Raw genomic sequence first — 22,691 nt, 5'->3', positions numbered from 1 at the left:
AACCATGTGATAGAGCTATGCAGATGAAGAGTGGGTGGAAAAACATATAGCCTAAAGCATACTGAACTATAGGCTTATAGGCTCTTGCTGGTATAATATATTAGGGAATTGGAACACATCCATACTGTATAAGGAAATTGGAACCCATACAGCTTTCCAATACTCTAGAGCCCTCAAACTCAACTATGGACCTCTGATTTAGATCTGGGACAACCGGTGGGTGCAATTCATTATCAGGTCGAAGAGAAAATCAGCAGGCTCTGGACCTTGTAGGGTAAGAGTTGAACACCTCTGCTCTAGAGGGTCTCTGTTCAGGATCTGATCTGGTCTGGGACCAGGGATGGGCAACTCCAGTCCTCAGGGCCTGATTGGTGTCACACTTTTGCCCCAGCCCCAGCATACACACCCGACTCCAATAATCGAATCAGGATCTTCAGTTTAGAACGCAATTAGTTTAACAGTTGTGTTTGCTAGGGATGGGGGGGGAGTGTGACACCACTCCGGCCCACAAGGATAGAAGTTGCCCAACCCTGTGCTAGACCTTGATAACATTGGGTGGCTGGGTGACATGGAAGGGTGATTCCGATTAGTCTACATCTTCCCAGCTGCACGGTGCAGGCCCTGTGTTGTTGTTACTGTAGGCCTTACCATACTAGCTAGTGGTCCTACTACTTTACATCAACGAATGAACCTTAAGCCCCAAACATACAGCCAACTGGCAGCCTCCATGCCCTGCCGCAGACTAGCACTCACGCTGAGCATCGGCGTGTTTAATGGGCAAGGGCGAGCAGTTAACAGTGAATGTAATGTCACAACAATGGCACCCCTGCCCAGAGGACCAGCTGTCCAGAGATAGCACTGAGGTTGAATCCAAATTGGCACCATATTCCCTATGTAGTGCACTACTTCAGACCATAGTAGTAGTACAGTAGATAATAGTAGTAGTACAGTAGATACTAGGCTGCCATTTCAGACGCAAGACTCAATCCCTCTCCAAGGCCGCCAACACTAGGCTTATGCAGGCCCAGACCACAGCAAGCAAGGGAAACTCTTCAGAGCATTTCAGTTATAAGCTATCGTAACGTGCAGGGGTGTCATGCACCCCCAAAATCTGAGGGGGCATAAAGGATGTGAGGATGGTTATTTCCAGCAAACATGAGCCATAGTCATTATGCTTAGTTCTATGTCAAAAATATGTTTATTTTTCTGCATATCTAAGCATACACTGTTAGAAAAAAGTGTTCCAAAAGGGTCATTCGGCTGTTCCCATAAGGGAACCCTTTTGGGTTACATGCAGAACCCTCTACCTGGAACCAAAAAGGGTTATTCAACGAGTACTCATATGGGGACAGCTGAAGAACCCTTTTAGGTTCGAGATAGCACCTTGATCTGTCTGTATCCTCCTGAATGGTGGTTATTCTGTTAAAAAAGATCGGACCCTTTTTTTATATTTCCGCCTAAAATGACATACCCAAATCTAACTGCCTGTAGCTCAGGACCTGAAGCAAGGATATGCATATTCTTGATACCATTTGAAAGGAAACACTTTGAAGTTTGTGTTAATGTGAAACTAATGTAGGAGAATATAACACATTAGATCTGGTAAAAGATAATACAAACAAAAAAACATGCAGTTTCATTTTTTGGGGGGTATTGTCTTTGAAATGCAAGAGAAAGGCCATACATTCAGATAGGAGTATAGGTGTAATTTAGATTTTGGCCACCAGATGGCATCAGTGTGTTTGCAGAGTTTCAGACAAATCCAGTGAAGAATTACATCACTACATAATAAGTCTGACAGGAGTTTTCCCAAACAATATGAGCTCTACTTTTAAAAATTCAACTTTCCAGAAACAAGTCTCTCACCGTTGCCGCTTGCTATAGACCACCCTCTGCCCCCAGCTGTGCCCTGAACACCATATGGGGATTGATTGCCCCCATCTATCTTCAGAGCTTATGCTGTTAGGTGACCTAAACTGGGACATGCTTAACACCCCGGCCATACCACAATCTAAGCTTGATGCCCTCAATCTCACACAAATTATCAATGAACCTACCAGGTACAACCCCAAATCCGTAGACACAGGCACCCTCATCGATATCATCCTAACCAACCTACCCTCCAAATACACCTCTGCTGTCTTCAACCAGGATCTCAGCAATCACAGCCTCATTGATTGCGTCTGTAATGGGTCTGCGGTCAAACGACCACCCCTCATCACTGTCAAACGCTCCCTAAAACACTTCAGCGAGCAGGCCTTTCTAATCGACCTGACCCGGGAAGCCTGGAAAGACATTGACCTCATTCCGTCAGTGGAAGATGCCTGGTTATTCTTTAAAAATGCTTTCCTCACCATCTTAAATAAGCATGCCCCATTAAAAAAATGTACAACCAGGAACAGATAAAGCCTGTGGTTCACTCCAGACCTGACTGCCCTTGACCAGCACAAAAACATCATGTAGCGTACTGCATTAGCATCGAATAGCCCCCGTAATATGCACATTTTCAGGGAAGTTAGGAACCAATATACACAGGCAGTTAGGAAAGCAAAGGCTAGCTTTTTCAAACAGACATTTGCATCCTGCAGCACAAATCCAAAAAGATCTTGGACACTAAAGTCCATGGAGAATAAGAGCAGCTCCTCCCAGCTGACCACTGCACTGAGGCTAGAAAACAAGAGCACCACCAATAAATCCACGATAATTGATCATTTCAATAAGCATTTTTCTACATCTGGCCATGCTTTCCACTTGGCCACCTCTGCCCTGGTCAACAGGCCTGCACCCCCACAGCAACTTGTCCAAGCCTCCCCCATTTCTCCTTCAACCAAATCCAGATAGCTGATGTTCTGAAAGAGCTGCAAAATCTGGACCCCTACAAATCAGCAGGACTAGACAATCTGGAACCTCTCTTTCTAAAATTATCCGCTGAAATTGTTGCAAACCCTATTACTAGCCTGTTCTACCTCTCTTTCGTATCGTCTGAGATCCCAAAGGATTGGAAAGCTGCTGTGGTCATCCCCCTCTTCAAAGGGGGAGACACTCTAGACCCAAACTGCTACAGACCTATATCTATCCTACCCTGCCTTTCTGACGTCTTCGAAAGCCAAGTTAACAAACAGATCACCGACCATTTTGTCCGGACCTCTGGCAGTCTCTATAAGGGTGCCACAGGGTTCAATTCTTGGGCCGACTCTTTTCTCTGTATACTTTTCTCTGTATACTATATTTCTCTGTATATTTATAAAATAGCCCCCAACACTCTACTCAGCAAATTGGATGCAGTCTATCACAGTGCCATTCATTTTGTCACCAAAGCCCCATATACTACCCACCACTGTGATCTGTATGCTCTCGTTGGCTGGCCCTCGCTTAATATTCGTCGCCAAACCCACTGGCTCCAGGGCATCTATAAGTCTTTGCCTCGTCTAGAGCCCCGCCTCATCTAAAGCCCCGTCTCATCTCAGCTCACTGGTCACCATAGCAGCACCCACCCGTAGCACGTGCTCCAGCAGGTATATTTCACTGGTCACCCCCAAAGCCAATTCCTACTTTGGCCGCCTTTTCTTCCAGTTCTCTGCTGCCAATGACTGGAACAAATTGCAAAAATAACTGAAGCTGGAGACTCCTATCTCCCTCATTAACTTTAAGCAGCAGCTGTCAGAGCAGCTCACAGATCACTGCACCTGTACATAGCCCATATGTAAATAGCCCATCCAACTATCTCATCCCCATACTCTTATTTGTGTTGTTGTTGCTCCTTTGCAACCCAGTATCACAACTTGCGCATTCATCTTCTGCACGTCTATCACGCCAATGTGTAATTGCTAAATTGTAATTATTTTGCCACTATGGCCTTAGTTATTGCCTTACCTCCCTTATCTTACCTCATTTGCACACACTGTATATAGACTTTTTTCTATTGTGAATTGACTGTATGTTTTGTTTATTCCATGTGTAACTCTGTGCTGTTGTTTGTGTCGCACTGCTTTGCTTTATCTTGGCCAAGTCGAAGTTGTAAGTGAGAACTTGTTCTCAACTAGCCTGCCTGGTTAAATAAAGGTGAAATAAAAGTAAATACATTTTTAAAAGATGTGCCGAATTGGTCAATTGATACATTTTGAAGTACATAACTATATGGAACATACAAAAATGCTATGATAATAAAAAATGTAATTTTACACACCCCAGGAATGTCATACATGATGAATAATTAGCTTCCCTACAGGAAAAAACACTAACCTTCACACATCTAGATGGCCGGAGACAGCAGGGGTTCAAACTGTAGAACCCAGTTTCTACATTTGAATATAAACAATTATTTTATCAAAACAAAACTATGCCTACATCTGGGACCCTCAGGATGACAAATCAGAGCAAGATTACTGAATGTAAGTACTTCATTTACCTTCATAGGTGAATGTATCAAACCAGTTGCCGTGGTAAAAAATGTTTTGTTGTTGTGCACTCTCTTCAAACAATAGCGTGGTATTTTTTCACTGTAGTAGCTACTGTTAATTGGACACTGCAGTTAGATTAACAAGTATTTATTCCAGGAGGGGAGTGTCTCTGCTGCTGTTACTAAGAAGCTTGATCTTGCAAGCTATTGTTAGCCACTTAGTTCGCAAAACCCAGCTGGAGAGAATGTGCAGTTATAATTCAATAGTTCTAAGATATATAGCTGGCAAACAGTAGTGAATTTCATACAAGTGTAACTTGATCACCGCACTTAAAGAGCTCCCATTTTGCCTGTTGTGCTTCTTTGTAAACAAACACAAGTGACTGGCTCAAACCTCTCTTTTGGGAAACTAGTACCGGAAAAGCTTCATGATGAAAAAGCTTCATAATGAAAAATGATCTAAGGGGCGAAATGATGAATGCGATCTGCTTTATCTATTACCTAGTGCACAAGTTGACTGCAGGTATTTATTTAAAAATAAACTAATATTCAAAGCCCCCAAAAAAGAACTTTTGCTAACAAAATGCTAACAAGTACACTACATGACCAAAAGTATGTGTACAACTGCTTGTTGAACATCTCATTCCAAAATCATGGACATCAATATGGAGTTGGTCCCCCCTTTGCTGCTATAACAGCCTCCACTCCTCTGGGAAAGCTTTAGATTTTGTAACATTGCTGTGGGGACATGCTTCCCTTCAGCCAACAGAACATTAATGAGGTTGGGCACTGATGTTGGGCAATTAGGCCTGGCTAGTAGTCGATTAGGCCTGGCTAGTAGTCCCAATTCATACCAAAGGTGTTCGATGGGGTTGAGGTCAGGGCTCTGTGCAGGCCAGTCAAGTTCTTCCACACCGATCTCGACAAACCATTTCTTTATGGACCTCGCTTTGTGCACGGGGGCATTGTCATGCTGAAACAGGACAGGGCCTTCCCCAAACTGTTGTCACAAAGTTGGAAGCACAGAATCTTCTAGAATGTCATTGAATGCTGTAGCGTTAATATTTCCCTTCACTGGAACTAAGGGGCATAGCGCAAACCATGTAAAACACACCCTGACCATTAGTCCTCCTCCAACAAACTTTTATAGTTGGCACTATGCATTCAAGAAGGTAGCGTTCTCCTGGCATCCCAGATCCCAGATTTGTCCGTCGGACTGCCAGATGGTGAAGCGTGATTCATCACTCCAGAGAACGCGTTTCCACTGCTCCAGAGTTCAATGGCAGAGAGCTTTACACCACTCCAGCTGACGCTTGGCATTGCACTTAGGCTTGTGTGTGGCTGCTCGGCCATGGAAACCCATTTCATGAAGCTCCCGACGAAAACAGTTCTTGTGCTGACGTTGCTTCCAGAGGCAGTTTGGAACTCGGTAGTGGGCGCTACGCGCTTCAACACTTGGTGATCCCATTCTGTGAGCTTGTGTGGCCTACAATTTCGTGGCTGAGCTGTTGTTGCTCCTAGACTTTTCCAGTTCACACTAACACGACTTGCTGTTGACCAGGGCAGCTCTACCGGGGCAGCAATTTGACGAACTGACTTGTTGGAAAGGTGGCATCCTGAGGGTGCTACGTTGAAAGTCACTGAGCTCTTCAGTAAAGCCATTCAAATGCCAATGTATTTGCTATGGATATTGCATGGCTGTGTGCTTGATTTTATATACCTGTGAGCAATGGGTGTGGCTGAAATAACCAAATCCACTAATTTGAAGGTGTGTCCACATACTCTTGTATAGAACGTAAACTCACTCACTTTTGTACATTTGACCTCATTTTACAATTTACATTTGACCTTATCCGTACAACTGACCTTATTTTAGCGCCCCAAAAAAAGTAATGCTTCCAGATCAACTGTAATGTCAATACCATTGTAAAGCACAATTTCTCCCCTTTCCAACAGAATCAATTACATTACCTAAACGCTGCCCGTTTCTGCATTATTCAAGCAAGCAATGAGCCCCGTCGGGTCTTTTTAAAAATGGTAGATGGGGAGGCGAAACTAATGCGTGATAGTGAGAAGGAGAGATGTTGTGTGGGAAAATAGATTTTTTTCACTCAATCTGTCCAACTTATCACCTTATCGCCTCTAAAATGTAAATAAAACACTATAAAGAGTTTATATAATGTGTCATTACATACCTATTTGAAGGTTTGTGTCAAATTTGAATCGGGTTTTTAGGGCGGCGCTAAAGTGATCTTGGAAGTAAACAGCGGCTTTGAGAATGATGATCGCATGCAATGATGACGCAAAAAATGACTAGGTATCCCCCCTTACCCCGTCACTGTCCATTTCTTGTTTTTAAACGATGAGAGAAGTGCTACACCTGGTGGAGAGAGATTGTAAGACATAAATAGTTGCTTTATGCGTGCTGTACGTTACGACATGACACGTCCCGATGTAACGGAGGGTCCGTTTTTTAAACTTTTATCCAATACTATAGAGCCATTACCATGTTGATCAACGCTTGAATGGAAACCTAGTTCACACCCCCGGTTTTGAAGTCAACACAGTCGCTATGGTCCCATTAGTTTTCTATGTAGCCTCGTTTGAATGTTGCGGTTGCGCACATTTGTACGGAATGGGATGAGTTTAAGTTATAGTGTACTAAGGACTCCTCATAGAGAATGCAACATAAATGCTAACGAGTGTATTGCGAAGATGCTCACCACTTAGCTAGATAGCTAACTAGCTACTAAATTAGAAAACCAAATGCACAATTGCAGAGCATCTAGCACATTTCATACAGTTAACTGGCAAACATTTATTTTGGCATTCCATACTGCACTCTGCACGACAGTGAGTGACTCAAAAGGCGCCGGTCTCTTTTCGTTGGTCTCTTTTCTTTGTGTGCGTGTAAACAAACACCACGTGACTGGGGACTACCATAAGCTACATAATAATGTGACAGATGAAATGAAGAACGCAATGTTCTTCATCTCCTAATGTACTGCACAAGGTGACTGCAGGTATTTACTTCAAAAGTAGCTACAGATATTCAAATGTATAAATAAATCAATCAAAATCTAATAAACAGTTTATACGGTATTGACGGTATTGAAAAACCATCCTGTGACTTTTTCCAAACATGAGTATTACAGAAAAACATTAAACAAATAATTTGCTTTCATGGAGGACTGACTAGAATTGTAGACATGACCACACAATGTATTGTCATCATGTGCCAAATCTATTGGTTTCTACCCAAAGTTGCAAAGGAAATGTTGTGTTCTATTTAATAAACACCAGAGACATGCAAAAATGGATAAACAAGTGTGCTGGTATAGCATGAACAGCGGCATCTATTGGTCAGAACCTGTTACTTTCACACTACTTTACGGTAAATAATGCAACCGGCTTCAATAACTAATTGCTCTGAACAGGGAGGGGGAAAAAACATCACTAGATTCACAGGGAATACGTTACATAGTATGGGCTATGTAAGCAATACTTCAGACTGCAGCTTCCTACTACTTGTCAAACATAGAGAACTGATGATACTGTATACTGGTTGTCGAGGTGGGGTTGGCATGGGTGTGGGTTCCGTGGGTGGCTTAAAAAAAGAAAGATTTCTCATGTCTTTCTCATTGGTAGGAAGAAGTTTGGTCCAAATCGGATGTTGGATACCATATTTATTGAAAGAAATGACCAATTTGGGTGCAATCAATTAGTTTAGCTGAGATACAATTACATTTCTTTTTTTTTTTGGTAACAGTATTTTTATTGGAATTTCACGATTTTCACCCATATTAAGAGATACAACAACAGAGACAAAGCACACAGAACAAAAACAAGAAAAACAGCACCCACTTACACATATCTACATGCATATATATATACACATACATACATACACATACATACATATACCCATGCATATACACACACATACACGCACGCACACACATATACACACCCATACATACGTACACCATTTTCCTCTTCCCGCTCTGTGCTTCTCTCACCCCATCACCATCATTGCGTCTCTCAATACATACATTTTAAACAAACTTACAAACAGAAATTAAACAAAAAAGCTCAGTTTGAACCAAGAGGTTAGGTTCCACACATGGAACGTACAGTGTAGTTCTGAAATACACAGATCCCCGCCATTCTAAGAGAATCCTTGCAGCATAATAGCTGATACCTCAGGTTCTAGGTAATTTAGATAAGGTTCCCATACTTTGTAGAACTGGTCTGTTTTAGAATGCAATGTACATGTCAGATATTCCAGAGGCACCCATTCAAATAGTATCTTATGCCAATCTTTAATAGAAGGAACCTTATCACTAATCCACTGTAAAAGGATGTTTTTCCTCGCTGCGAAGGTAAGGATGTTGTAAAGCCTCCTTTTACCGACAGAAGTAACATGCCTACTAGGGAGACCTAACAGTAAAATAATTGTTCAGGAATGCCAATCGTACCTGTTTCTAACTCCAGAAACAATTTCAGAACAATCTGAGATGGTGGGTGTCATGGCTTGCTGAAATGACACGGAACGACTCACCAAAGACCTCTGTTCATAAATAGCCCATAGCCTTTCACTGAAGGCTAAAGGAAGGAGGGTAGTGTAACTCTAGTAGAAGGGCTTCTCGTTTTACCGTGGCCCTCCCAATCTTATTTAGCACTGCTTCATATCGCAGTCCAGGAAGACCACCAGGGTCAGTTCACACCACAAGGGGGAGGATCAAATCACCCCCTAGTAGGAATCCACCTCAACACAACCTCCTGCCAGCCACTATACACCCAACACTCTATTTTGGGGGGCTCAGATTGCCTGTACCGCATGTCTTTTAAGCAGGCACGCACACCCTCCAGGTAAACACAACAGTGTATGGTGTCTGTTCCCGTGTTTTCGTTTAGTCAACACTCCAACATTGTCCATAAATCTTTGACTAATGACATAGTACCACTCTCTACATCACGTAGAGGCCCGGAAAGGCCGTGACCTCATGGTCTGTACAGACATAAACACAGACAGAAATGGCAAGGGCAACAATTTGGCCATAAAGGTTCAAGTGTCGAGATGGGGCAGTATAGACATACTCTGTGTGAAGTAGGAAACAACCCTCAAGCCTTTTGTGAAGTGACCCTTTCTCTCTCTCTCCAACCATCAGAGAGGGTTTCATGCAGTCTGGACTGGAGACATTTCTATTTTATTAGTCAGTTGTGATTAGAGATATTTCCTAAACCACCAAATAAAGGAATGCTGTTTTGGTTGCGTCTACTGCTCTGGCTCCTGGCTGTCACTCTGGCAAGTTCTTTTGGATGATCTGGCAGTACACCGTGTCTATCCATATATGGTTTGAGGCATGGTGGGTATGTGGAGTGAGGGATAAGATTGCATTATGTTTGTGTGGTCCAACTCTACTGTACCTCCATGGGGCTAGACGGAGGCGAGCTGCATGCATGAGTACGTATCAAAGTAGGCCATTGTGGAAATGAGAACCAGGTTTTACGTAAGAGAGAGAGAGAGAGACACGTCAGCCTACTTATGCACCTTCCTCTCATTTCAAACCCGAAAATAGAAGGTATGACACTTCACAGATCTATCACCCGGACTGAGAATGTGCCTGTGGACGGGGATGAAATGGTATGCCCTTGCAGATGGTCCTTCTGGGGGAATGGATGTTGTCGGGGACATACTGGTTAATTAGTCTGCTATGGATGGAAGAGCAAAGATGTTCTGCAGTGATGATGACATGAAAGCTTAGGGCCACATGGGTTTACAGAGACTGCACTTTGGGGAGATGGGGAGGCTTCTACATTGCTGTACAATCTAACATGGACAGACATCTGGCTATTAGTTTTGATTCAGCAATTGAAAGTTAATGTGATGAATTTACGGATTTGAGGAGTCAAGCGTTATAATGTCCTCAACAACATTCAGACTCGCCTCACAAAAAAAAAAGAATCCCTGTTAGTGAACCCCCTGAACCACACGATCTCTTCGGTTCTTCAGAGGATTAGATCCATGACAGTTTGAGTGAGTGAGTGAGTGAGTGAGCGAGTGAGCGAGTGAGCGAGTGAAGCAATGTAGGCTGGATCTGCCTAAAAGGCTATAGTTCATTCTTACTCCGCTACTTAGGCTAGCAGCCAGTGAGATACATATTAATTTAACTGACACAAGAGATAGGCCTGGGCCAATCAGTTAAATCATCGGAATCACTTGACATCAAACGGCCATTAAAAGCACCTGCCTTCCAAAGCACAGAGTCCTCGCTCTTTCATGTACTGTGTAAGCACATCTGGTCTGCATATTATCTCCCCCCAAAAATCTAACGCTTTATTGTTTTTGTTGTTACGACTTCTATTTTTCTACTTTAATTTTCTTGTATGCATTTGCTGCTTTAGGTTACGGGTCATATTTTTCAACAACAATCCGTGCAGTTGGAATTGAAAAGACAAAATAAAAGGGGGTGGGGGGGAATCTCTACTGTGAAATCAGTGGAACGTTGGACATGCTTGCCAGCCGTAGAGCCCTTTACAAACACATCTGTTGAGAGTGACTTGTGGCATACCCTCTTGATCTGGTCCCTGAGACTAATTTGTTTCTGGAGGTTTGTGAATAGCTTTTGGACCACTTCCCTGCATTCTGTATCACTGGATAGGGAGGACAACGTGGTGGATGGATTTGTCATATTATACTGTGGCCAGTTTGATTCTCTCTCTGTCATTTTCCTAACATCCTTCACAATACATTTATAGACACATAGTCTACACTGCAAGGTAGGACTCAATGCAGGACTCTGTGCAAAACGATGGAGAACTATCAGGGTATCGCAACAACTTCCTGTTTCAAAAGGTCTGTTTCCTCTCCAAAGAAACAACAGTTACTTCTACCCAGGGGACCAATCAATGGACCTGTTTCCTTTTGAAAAGAAAAAAAAATCCACACAACACCTGGCATAATGAACTGCTGTCCCCCGGTGATTGAAAAACAGGAACGATTTGAATACCTGATGGCGGAGATATAAGAAAACAGACAGGCCGAGAGGCACACTGTTAATGTCATATGTGTTACACTAGAATGAGCTCATTCGTAGACCTCTTCCAAGATTTCTCTCAAAGGGGTTTCTAATGAGAAGATTGTGATCAGCACTGGCAAGTCTGTTTATATTAGCAGAGCTACAATAGCCACCACTTTTTTCTATACCACTCTCTTTTCAATTTACGGAGGAAAAGACGTTAAATTCACCAGACGTAACGTTGACATTAGCCGGTCAGTACATTCCAAAGCTCCCTACTGGGGTCTCTCGTTGAGGTCACAGGGAGAACAGTAGTGAAACCTGAGTTTAGAGTACAGAGGAAATAATGCAAAGTTCTACGAGGAAGAAACATGGAGCTATGCCTGCTGGACCTGGGAGGCGATCTTCTTCCTCGTGTTAGCCAGGTGAAGCGAAAAATGAAAGTGGCACGTCATCCTTTCAGTATTTGGACAGGAGAAAATCAAACATTACTGAAACGTATGGTACTTACTAGAGGTTGACCGATTATGATTTTTCAATGCCGATAGCGATTATTGGAGGACCAAAAAAGCAGATACCGATTAATCGGCCGATTTATAATAAAAAATGTATTTGTAATAATGACAATTACAACAATACTGAATGAACACTTATTTTAACTTAATATAACCACATGATTTAGCCTGCAAAGAGGCTTATTCTGGTCTTTCCCCACCTTTTCTTTTCAAGACCAGCAGAAACATCTGAGAGCGTCACATCACAAGAAGTCTGTCCACTAGGTCTATAACTCTCTCCAGTGATGTTCTTCTCGAGTGGTTGAGAAACACGGCTTGTTAACTGTGACACTGACTTCACTTCCTGAAATATCACTTCCTCACTCTCTGTGTGTGCACAGGCCGAAAACACCACGAGCTGAGCTTGACATTCGCTTAACAGGCAGTCAGTCTCCTTGTGGAGTGCAATGAGAGAGAGGCAGGTCGTTATTGCGTTGGACTAGTTAACTGTAAGGTTGCAATATTGAATCCCCCGAGCTGACAAGGTGAAAATCTGTCGTTCTGCCCCTGAACAAGGCAGTTAACCCACTGTTCCTACGCCGTCATTGAAAATAAGAATGTGTTCTTAACTGACTTGCCTAGTTAAATAAAGGTCTAAAAAAAATACAGATTTCCGATTGTTATGAAAACATGAAATCGGCCCTAATTAAATCGGCCATTCCGATTAATCGGTCGACCTCTTGTACTTGCATGACCATTTGACTACATTAGTGAGAGGATGGTGATGCGGTCTCTCTGTCTTCCAAAGAAGAAGTCCTCCATCAGAGCATCTGACAGCATGAGATAGGATAGGTTGACCTTGCGGCGATCGTCCTTGTTGGATGCATGACACACTAGAACTGAATTGTGCAATCATCAGCCAGTCACTTGCCTTTGCCCTGAGAGAGAGCCAAATCAATGATGAGTCAGGAGTGATCAACCATGACGGCTGCACTAGATACAGATCAATCCTCTTTATAAACAACCACGCACCATTATTGCCTAGATACAGTGCAGGTTAGGTTCATTTTGGATATGAGATCTCGAGTAAAAAGTCTAGGCCTGTTTTGCCTCTCATCACTCAAGGCAAGAGCAATCGAATGTTTCCAACATGAGCATAGATCTATCATGTCAGATATCTTGATCCAGAGCAGCAGATAGACTCCACCACAGACCACACATTAGGCCTGGGGGAAACATAGATATCCTGGGTCATCATCACTAAATGGATGAGTTTAACCCGGGACCTGGCAAGTGGGGCACACACTGTGACATCATCATTGTCAGACAGGGGACGGAGAGAACACCCGTCTGGCACGTGTCACAAACCATTACACATGGGGACAGGGCTGGGGCTAGTTCCTCCACATTGCCCCACCCAAGAGAGAGGGGAGAGAGAGAGGGGGAGAGAGAGAGAGGGAGATAGAGAGAGAGAGACAGAGAGAGAGAGACAGAGAGAGAGAGACAGAGAGAGAGAGACAGAGAGAGAGAGACAGAGAGAGAGACAGAGAGAGAGACAGAGAGAGAGAGAGAGAGAGAGAGAGAGAGAGAGAGCGCGCATTCTGTGGTCTGACGCAGAGATGAGTTGGAACATTGGAGGAAATCCTGTTCTCATATGACAAGCAAACATACACAGTATGCAAGAAGAAATTGCTAGATTTATATTTTATAATGTTCCCAAACATCTGTTCATCTCAACTTTCTATCAACGGTGAAGTCAACAACATCTTGGTTTGTTTGTGTTTTCTTCTTGCCTGCATCTCAAGAGTCAATCTCAAACCAGATAAATATTTATTCAGTTCATGTTTTAGGTTGCTAAGCAACACGTGTGGTGCAAGAGCCAATAATCTGCATGAGGGAGGCCCAGGGTCAACTTCTGCTTCAGAGAAACATTGGTAGCACTCACTTGTTCTGACTTCTCTCTCTGCGCTTGTGATCTAGGCTCATCGTGTGTAGGCCTACATCACTGATTAAACTGTGGAAACCTGTGGTGAATGTTTCAATTTAATTTTAACTATTGAAGCCTGTAACTTCAAACAGTCACAGACAAAACACTGACTGTAGAGCACACCCACTTGACTTGAGAGATGTGCAAGCTATTAATAAGCACATAGTCCGGCCTACACATATCCTCAACTCACCCCAACTATGAAATGCAAGTGAAAATATCAGGATATAATGCATTGATCAAGACGTGTTTTCTTTTCATCCCCAACTGAAAGTACAGTAAGATAACCATTTAAAGGAGACCATTAGCCAAAAACTTAACTGGACTGGATCTAAGGTTTTGATTGGGCTACTTACAGTAGCTAATTTACAATCTGAGTTGTTGTTTCATGAGCCTTGAGATGTGTGTGACAAGTTAAGGAAGAGAGCGATCATTGCGTTTTGTCTTCTCTGGCACAGCAAGGTATGCAGGGAGCCGACACAAAACATGACAAATGACAGTCATTTGTTCCCCATTATTGTTTACTGGGGATCAAATAGCAGACAGCATTAGGGGCGGAGAGGGTGGGGACCAGGTTCAGGTGACACACTGATTCACACAGGTGATTCACACAGGTGGCCAGGGCTACTGTGATTAGGCTGCACTCGTGTTCTCTCACGGTGTTGATGAGAGGGTTACAAAGACAGAGACGTCTCCAGACGATTACAGGTCCTACAGCACAGTGAGAAGGAAGACCTCAGTCCTTCCCATAGGAACACAGGGATGGGAGCCACACAAAAACATGTCCCCAAAAGTAGTAGGGGAGAGTGGGGGGAGACCATACACTCCGTCACCTGTCCTAAACAAGCTTAGTGTGTGTGGTAGACTAAACCAGATTAAACAGAACCCATTTGAATCATAGAGCCAAGGTTCTGCTATTTGTCATTGAAAACGTGGTTGAGTAGTTTCCTTCTCCCCCTTAACGTTTCACTCTTCTCCTTCTCTCCTCCTCCTCCTCCCCTGTGGAGCTCTCGAGTGGCGCAGTGGTCTAAGGCATTGCATCTCAGTGCTAGAAGCATCACTACAGACATTCTGGTTCAAATCCAGGCTGTATCACAACTGGCCGTGATTGGGAGTCCAATAGGGCAGTGCACAATTGGCCCAGCACCCTATGGCTGGTGTTGACCGTCATGGTAAATAAGAATTTGTTCTTAACTGACTTGCCTAAGTTAAATAAAAGTTTACTTTTAGTGTAGCCTGTCATTGAGTTGGCTACCGGTTTCAGGAGAGCAGTTCCCTTTAGGGAAAGAGACTGGGAAACTGAGGAGGCACATCCTGTGAAACCACACAATGACAGAGAGGCAGAAGCAATATGAAAAGCAACACATCATATCATGCAAATCATTAGGCTACTGCTTTATCATGCCTGGGGAAAATCTGCATATCCCTACATCTCTCTCACTGTCTTTCTCACACTTTCCCTTATTTCCCTAAAACACTGCACACCCTTTAATGCCTTCGCTCTTTCCTTCTCCCCTTCACCCTTCAGTCTTTCCTTCTCCCCTTCACCCTTCACTCTTCTCCTTCTCTCCTCCTCCCCTGTGGAGAAAATTGGTTCTCCTTATCTCTTTCAATGCTCCTGAGCTCTTTCTCCTTTGTCCTTCCTTCCATCCTTGGAGTCATGTGGAAGAATTAGAGGTGAACCTATTCAGGCCTCCTTGAGGGTCAGAGAGGGCGTTAGGGAGGAGGGGGAGGGGGAGACATTAGTAACACTGCCACTCGGCAGGTGGGTGAATGAGTTGTGAAAAGAGGGAGGAAGAGGAGGAGGAGGAAGAGGAGTATGGAACCCCCTCTGTCCCAACAGGGAAAGGGGACATTGGGGCTCTCTCCCCCACTAGGGTCCCAGTCCCCTGACCTCCCACTTCATTAAAGGAAAGGTTCACCTATTAGGAATGTTAATATTGCTCTCGAATGAGCCATTGATCATGTTTTTACGAAATTCCTACCTCGAGAAATGTTTAATTTAACGGAGGCTCTAGCACATTTCTCCTATTTGTCTGCCTCTTTAGCCCAGGGTGCATAACATGGTGCAGTTGCCAGAGATATTATAGAAAGGAGATAGGAATCCAATGAATGAAGGAGCGTATCACACACCCCCTCCCCCCAGCAGACTGTCGACCAATCGCGTGCACACAGCCATGCAATCTCCATAGAAAATCAGCAGTAGAATGGCCTTACTGAAGAACTCGGTGACTTTCAATGTGGCACTGTCATAGGATGCCACCTTTCCAACAAGTCAGTTCGGCAAATTTCTGCCCTGCTACCGCTGCCCCGGTCAACTGAAACTGTGGAAGAACTTGACTGGCCTCACTAATGCTCTTGTGGCTGAATAGAAGGAAGTCCCTGCAGCAATGTTCCAACATCTAGTGGAAATCCTTCCGAGAACAGTAGAGGTTGTTATAGCAGCAAAGACAGGACCAAGTCCATATTAATGGCCATTTTTTTTGAATGAGATTTTCGATGACCAGGTGTCCACATACTTTTCGTCATGTAGTGTACGTTTGCTAGATAGCTAGCTATCCAGCCCATAGAGAGAGCATTGCATTGTGGATTTTGTAGTGAACTTGAGCCACAATGATTTTACATGTTGCTACCAACTTTATTATAATGCCAAAATTAAACATTTGTTCACAAAGAATATTGTTCTCAAATATTAGTGTTAATTAACACTGTAAATTAAAGGAATGAGGGGTGGATTTTTCCATTAAGACTCTCTCACTGAGAGGAAACAAGCAGGCTTGGGTTTCAGCCCTGGAAGTGCCCTGAATGTCAAGTGAACAGCATGGGGTACATTGCAGGGGACAGGGACCCTGGGGGAATCCAGGGCCAGACCAGGTGTGTGGATCGGAACAGCAGAGGAGAAGGAACTCAGGAAACTAGAGAGGAAAGCCACATCTCAAACTTTAAAACCCTGGGCCATTCACAGCCCAGTACTGTACTCAGTACTTACCCAACAAGAGCTCGGCATTGTCTGTATCTATTACAACTATCGATGCATGAGCGCCAGTCAAACAAACAAAGCCCATGAGGTTTAGATTAATCTCAGTGAGTCTGGGACTCCAGCCCTGCCCTGTGGCTGCAGTCTGGAACCCTCCACTACACTACACTAAAACAGTGTGAGAGAAAAGCAACTTGAGGTACTTTCAAAGGGCCTCCTCGAGTCCCCGACAAACCACTTTCCCCTTCTCTATTAAATTAACGGGTGTCGGGCCAACAGACAGGCATGTGGCTACAATTAAACCACTAGACCCAGGCTAACATTCCTCCCTCTGCTCCCCCGCTGCTGCTGTCCCCGTCGAACCTGTCAGCTAAACATGCAGCTATTAAGGGCCAAGACTGGCACAGAAATGTGTTCAATTTCTTGTTGTGGAGTTGTGATTGAGCCAAAAAAAAACAACTCACTTTCAGTTGCTGCTCTCTGAGCAGTGTCGCCCTCCCTGATTCCATCGGCCGGTCAATGAGAGAGTGAGAGCTGCCTCAATGTGTGTATGGGAATGTGTGAGTATAAGTGAGAGTATCTACAGTGTCAGTGAAACGTTTGGACCTACTCAAAGCTGTCATTAAGGCAAAGGGTGGCTACTTTGAAGAATCTCCAACACTTTTTTGGTTACTGCGTGATTCCATATGTGTGTTATTTTGTCGTTTTGAGGTCTTCGCTATTATTCGACAATGTAGAAAATAGTTGAAATAGTTCAAACTTTTGACTGGTACTGTATGTCTGTGTGTGTTTGTCTGTCTCCTTCTCGTGCTAACCCTGGCCAAACTCCTATGAGAAGTGAAAAACTAAACGGAGTGTTGAACTTGTTAAAGTAATAACCCCGGGAACGTTCTTCCCTTTCAGAGCCGGGATTTGAGCAGTGTACTGTGTAGTATGTGTACGGTCTACTTGCTATGATCCCTCTAGCGTAACTGAATTAAGAGCTTTATTAAGATTATAGGAACGTAAATGATTAGGCTTCCCTCTGTCATGGAATGTTGCCATGCTGAGTGGCGATCCGTCGCTCGGGGCAGGTGGAGCAGAGCTCCGACCTGAAGATCACTGACGTCAGGATTCTACCTTGTTCCCAGTTGTCTTGAAAGCAGCATACATCCAGAGAATGCCAGACTTTGATGACACCGTTTTATGACCAAATTTGCCCACAAGAAGGACCGCCGCGCCACCTTCCTGTTCAAGTCAGCACAGCATAACAGTGATTCCAAAAATGTCTTGCATGCTGCTGTATAAATGATGTAATATGCCAGGGAGATATGAATACTGTAGCTAAGAAAGTAATACTGAGTGTATGTTGTGTAGTAAGCTGTTAGTAGCCCATGTGCCTCACCCTAATAATTTTGTCCCTTTCCCCCTCATAACTTAGCCTACTGTTCTGACTTGGTGGTGCACATGTAGCTTATAGCCTGTTTTAGATTAATGTTATGGGTAGTTTCATCATAGCGCTTGATGGTTTTTGCGACTGCACTGAAATGTTCAAAATTGACTGACCTTTATGTCTTAAAGTAATGATGGACTGTCGTTTCCCTTTGCTTATTTGACCTATTCTTGACATAATATGGACTTGGTCTTTTACCAAATATAGGGCTATCATCTGTATACCACTCCTACATTGTCACAACACAACTGATTGGCTCGAACGCATTACGAAGGAAAGAAATTCCACAAATGAACTTTTAACAAGGCACACCTGTTAATTGAAATGCATTCCAGGTGACTACCTCATGAAGTTGGTTGAGAAAATGCCAAGAGTGTGCAAAGCAGGCAAACGGTGGCTACTTTGAAGAACCTCAAATATAAAATATATTGTGATTTGTTTAACACTTTTTTTGGTTACTACATGATTCCATCTGTGTTATTTCATAGTTTTGAGGTCTTTGCTATTATTCTACAATGTAGAAAATAGTAATTTAAAAAAATTGTAAAAATAGTAAAAAAATAAAGAAATGCATATAGTGAATGAGTGGCAGCAAGTATCAAACCTTTAATGGTTGAGTGTTTAGCTATGTCCTTTTGATCGGTTTTGTCCTGCACTCACTGCCAATTTAGAAGCCTTTGTTAGGTCTCTACAAGTGCAAGTGATAAAACACCAACTATTAATTGGTATGCTGTAATACATAATTACATATAGTCTAAACAAAGGAAACACTCCCAAAGCAGAATTAGTTCAGTGAAGATCTTCCACACCTACATTTAGAAATGTTGAGAGAATTGTATTTATTTAACTAGGCAAGTAAGTTAAGAACACATTCTTATTTTCAATGACAGCCTAGAAACAGTGGGTTAACTGCCTGTTCAGGGGTAGAACAACAGATTTGTACCTTGTCAGCTCAGGGATTTGAACTTGCAACCTTCCGGTTACTAGTCCAACACTCTAACCACTAGGCTACCCTACTGCCCCGATGGTCATGAGATGTTGTTTGGGTCCTAATATTAATGAGGTAGAACTACTACCACATATCATGTCAATTGGTACAGCACTCTCACTAACGGGGGCAACAAGTATAGCCTCTTAGAAGGCACGCCTCCAAATGTGTTGATGAGCCACAACAATACCAAGTGTTCCAAAATTACAGTATGGTACTGTATTCTGTGGGGGTGGTACTGAATTACAGTAAATTACTGGCAGCACAATAGCCAGTAAAATACTGTAGACTTACAGGAAAATGTTTTTAGATTCAAAAATACAAAACAAAACAGTATGGTACTGTAAGGGGGCAACAAATATAGCCTCTATCAAGGTTTCATTGTAATTCTACAGCAGTGTAACTGAATGCCATTGAGCCCCCATGATGCATTGCTTTTTACAGTACTGTACTGTAATATAGAATTACAGTCGCTAACTGTGACAAACTTGCTGCAATGTGTTACAGTGTAGAGTTCAGTGCTTCTGTAGTTACAAAATGTATTCCTGGCCCGGTCCCCACTGCGAACCAATCACGGTTCACCACCCTTGACTTTCTCCGTCAATAGCAGCATTTGTGTACAGCAGAGCTTCAGAGAAGGAAGAGAGAGACTAAAGCTAAAGCTAAAGCTGTGCATACACAAGATACTGGTCTCCTTACTCAATTTACGCAAACAAAAAAAAAGAACAATTAGCATATCTAAGGCTGATGAAATTAAGCCAGGGAAGATTTTTGCCTACACCACCGGGGTGTCCCAGAGTAGTCTCAGAGATCTGTGGCAGCACACAGAGAGAGAGAGAGAGCGAGAGAGAGGCAGGGAGAGGTCCAGTGTTCATACCTCCTGCTGGGTTACAAGAGGGACACAGACACCTCAGGAGAGACTACATGCCCTCTGGACCAGAGAATGATCCACAGAGATTAGGCCTACACATGACATGTTAAATATGGCACCAGTGGGCCTATATTTAGTACTAGCTCCGAGAAAAGGTATTCATAACAAAAACAAACCAAACCTAGTGAACAGGTAGGAGTAATCTGCCTATTTATTTGAATGTCATTTTGCATCATCAATTATAACAATGAGGAACGACAGCTAGGCCTACTATATAAGAACACTGAATTCGGAGCTGCAAGGCCAAGAGAAAGGATTTGTCCAAAAGAACTAAGAGCCAATAGAATGCAAGTTAGATTTACTGAGTCACTTCTGAGTTCGATCTACACTGTGCAGAACTTTCTGCTCTCTGTGTCAAGTGGAAAATGCCTGTCTGCAGGTCAATAGAAATCAGATTATTTCTGAAGTCAACCTCATGCAAGAGGAGAGAGAGAAGCCGAATGGATTTTCCAATAAACTGTCTAACTGAGACTCCCTTTATCTCAGTGGAAGGCTGTGTGCAGTGTAGGAGTAGCCTATGGACAACACCACAACTAGCTGAAGGAATGCGGCGATGGACCTAGCCATGGACCCATTCCTTTTCATTTAGACATGACAAGATTCATCCCCAGTATCATTACGTGGGGGTAGGCTATAAACTACCACAAGTGATTCTACTCATATGGAATGCAATAACTCTAAGCCTCTTATGTCAGCCCATCGGTAGCCTATTACTGGTATTATTCACTCGCAATGGCTCGCACACGCAGACAGACACACACAAGTACCTCACCAAAGGTATCTGTTTGATGAGAAACATAAATAAGTTGAATGACCACATAGGCCTACAGCAACTCTTGTTGACCACAGTTGTGTGTCAAATTCACTCTCACAACCACTCAAAAAAAAGCATCGGGGAGCTGCTGCTTTGTTACAATGAAGCCAGAGTTGAAAACAGATAGTAACTAAGAACGATTTTCAATTAAACAGAAAAGAGCAACTAACCAAAACTGTACCATTACTACCTAAATGGAACATTCTCTCTCTAACGACGGGTAACCTAACCACATGATTTAGCCTGCAAAGAGGCTTATTCTGGTCTTTCCCCACCTTTTCTTTTCAAGACCAGCAGAAACATCTGAGAGCGTCACATCACAAGAAGTCTGTCCACTAGGTCTATAACTCTCTCCAGTGATGTTCTTCTCGAGTGGTTGAGAAACACGGCTTGTTAACTGTGACACTGACTTCACTTCCTGAAATATCACTTCCTCACTCTCTGTGTGTGCACAGGCCGAAAACACCACGAGCTGAGCTTGATAAGACCCATGGGGCAACACACCATTCCTTCCCTTTCTGTCACATATCATTTAAAATGGATAAAACTGGCCTTGAAGAAAGCAATAAATAACGTAACACTGGAAACATTTATTTGCCACTCAAGGTAGTCCACTCGTGTCATCTTGGTTCTAGACATAGGCCTACAAACGTAAGTTAAGATGCACTTGAGGAGTTTCATTCCAAAACGCTATATAATCATTTTCAGAAATGCTGGTGAATTAATATTTTATTGTTTTAAAGAAATTATGAAAGTGATTGGTGTATTTTCCCCACTATCTAATCATGGCATGGGGTTGTTAAATGTTTAAAATCTATCACTTGATGGTTTAATTTCGAGAGACAAATAATAATGGTTTTTTTGTGCAAAATGCTATATATCCGCCTCACTCTCAGAGATATAAGTAGTACTGCTAGGTTTTTTACAATCAAATGTAACAAATGACAAAACATTTTATAACGAAATGTACAAATAATACATTTGTGACATGAATATTTAGAAAAAAAATGTTTTTATTCACTACAGTAATATGAGATATGTATGTGAAACATTTAGTTACATTTGACATTTCAGTCATTTAACAGATGCTCTTATCCAGACTGACGTACAGTAAGTGCATTCATCTTAAAATAGCTAGGTGAGACAACCACATATCACAATCAAATATACAGGATATGAACATTCCATTCTAGCTAAACAATTTACATAGTGTTTTGTATCTAAAATCTATGAATGAAAAATCCTAGAACACTAATATTTTAAACACACATGAGGGTACCCATAAGCAATAATTTCAGAAGAAAAAAAGAGCTGTGAAAAATTTGTGGATATAGCGTTTTGGAAATAAACTCTTCATTTGTTCTACAAATGACAGCACAGAGATGTCAACACAGGACAAAGGGCGAAAGACAGTGCCTACCCCAATCTTAAATTGGGTTTTGCATGACAGCAAGGGACACCGAACACACTAGCAGCTTTACCACTACTAGGCTACTGTACATCCCCAGCTCACACCTGTAGAAGTCTGTTTGGTTGTAAAAAAAAAATGTTTTAAAGAGTGTCTGGTTCTTATTCAGCCCCATCAAAGCACTGAGCATCTAGTTGCAATACATTATTTGCAAACGGTCCACCTCCACTGTGAACACT

At 42.8% G+C, this 22,691-nt stretch overlaps 1 protein-coding gene across 22 annotated transcripts in view; it reads right to left on the bottom strand.

Moving 5' to 3' along the window:
• Positions 1–22,691, bottom strand: part of LOC112230890 (formin-binding protein 1) — a 91,941-nt gene that overhangs the window by 66,806 nt on the left and 2,444 nt on the right. For 21 of the 22 annotated variants that reach the window (XM_042311510.1, XM_042311515.1, XM_042311511.1 and 18 more), the window contains exon 1: positions 17,344–17,403. The exons of the other annotated variant lie outside the window; for it this stretch is intronic. In XM_042311510.1, the coding sequence (XP_042167444.1) occupies positions 17,344–17,388 (45 nt within the window). In that variant the 5' untranslated portion in view covers positions 17,389–17,403. Of the gene's footprint in view, positions 1–17,343; positions 17,404–22,691 lie in introns of those variants that run through there. 22 annotated transcript variants of the gene reach the window in all.

This window comes from Oncorhynchus tshawytscha, linkage group LG33 (assembly GCF_018296145.1).
Source record: "Oncorhynchus tshawytscha isolate Ot180627B linkage group LG33, Otsh_v2.0, whole genome shotgun sequence".
Classification (NCBI taxonomy): domain Eukaryota; kingdom Metazoa; phylum Chordata; class Actinopteri; order Salmoniformes; family Salmonidae; genus Oncorhynchus; species Oncorhynchus tshawytscha.
The sequence above is the reverse complement of the archived record's forward strand: the minus strand, read 5'-3'. Positions and strand labels throughout refer to the sequence as shown.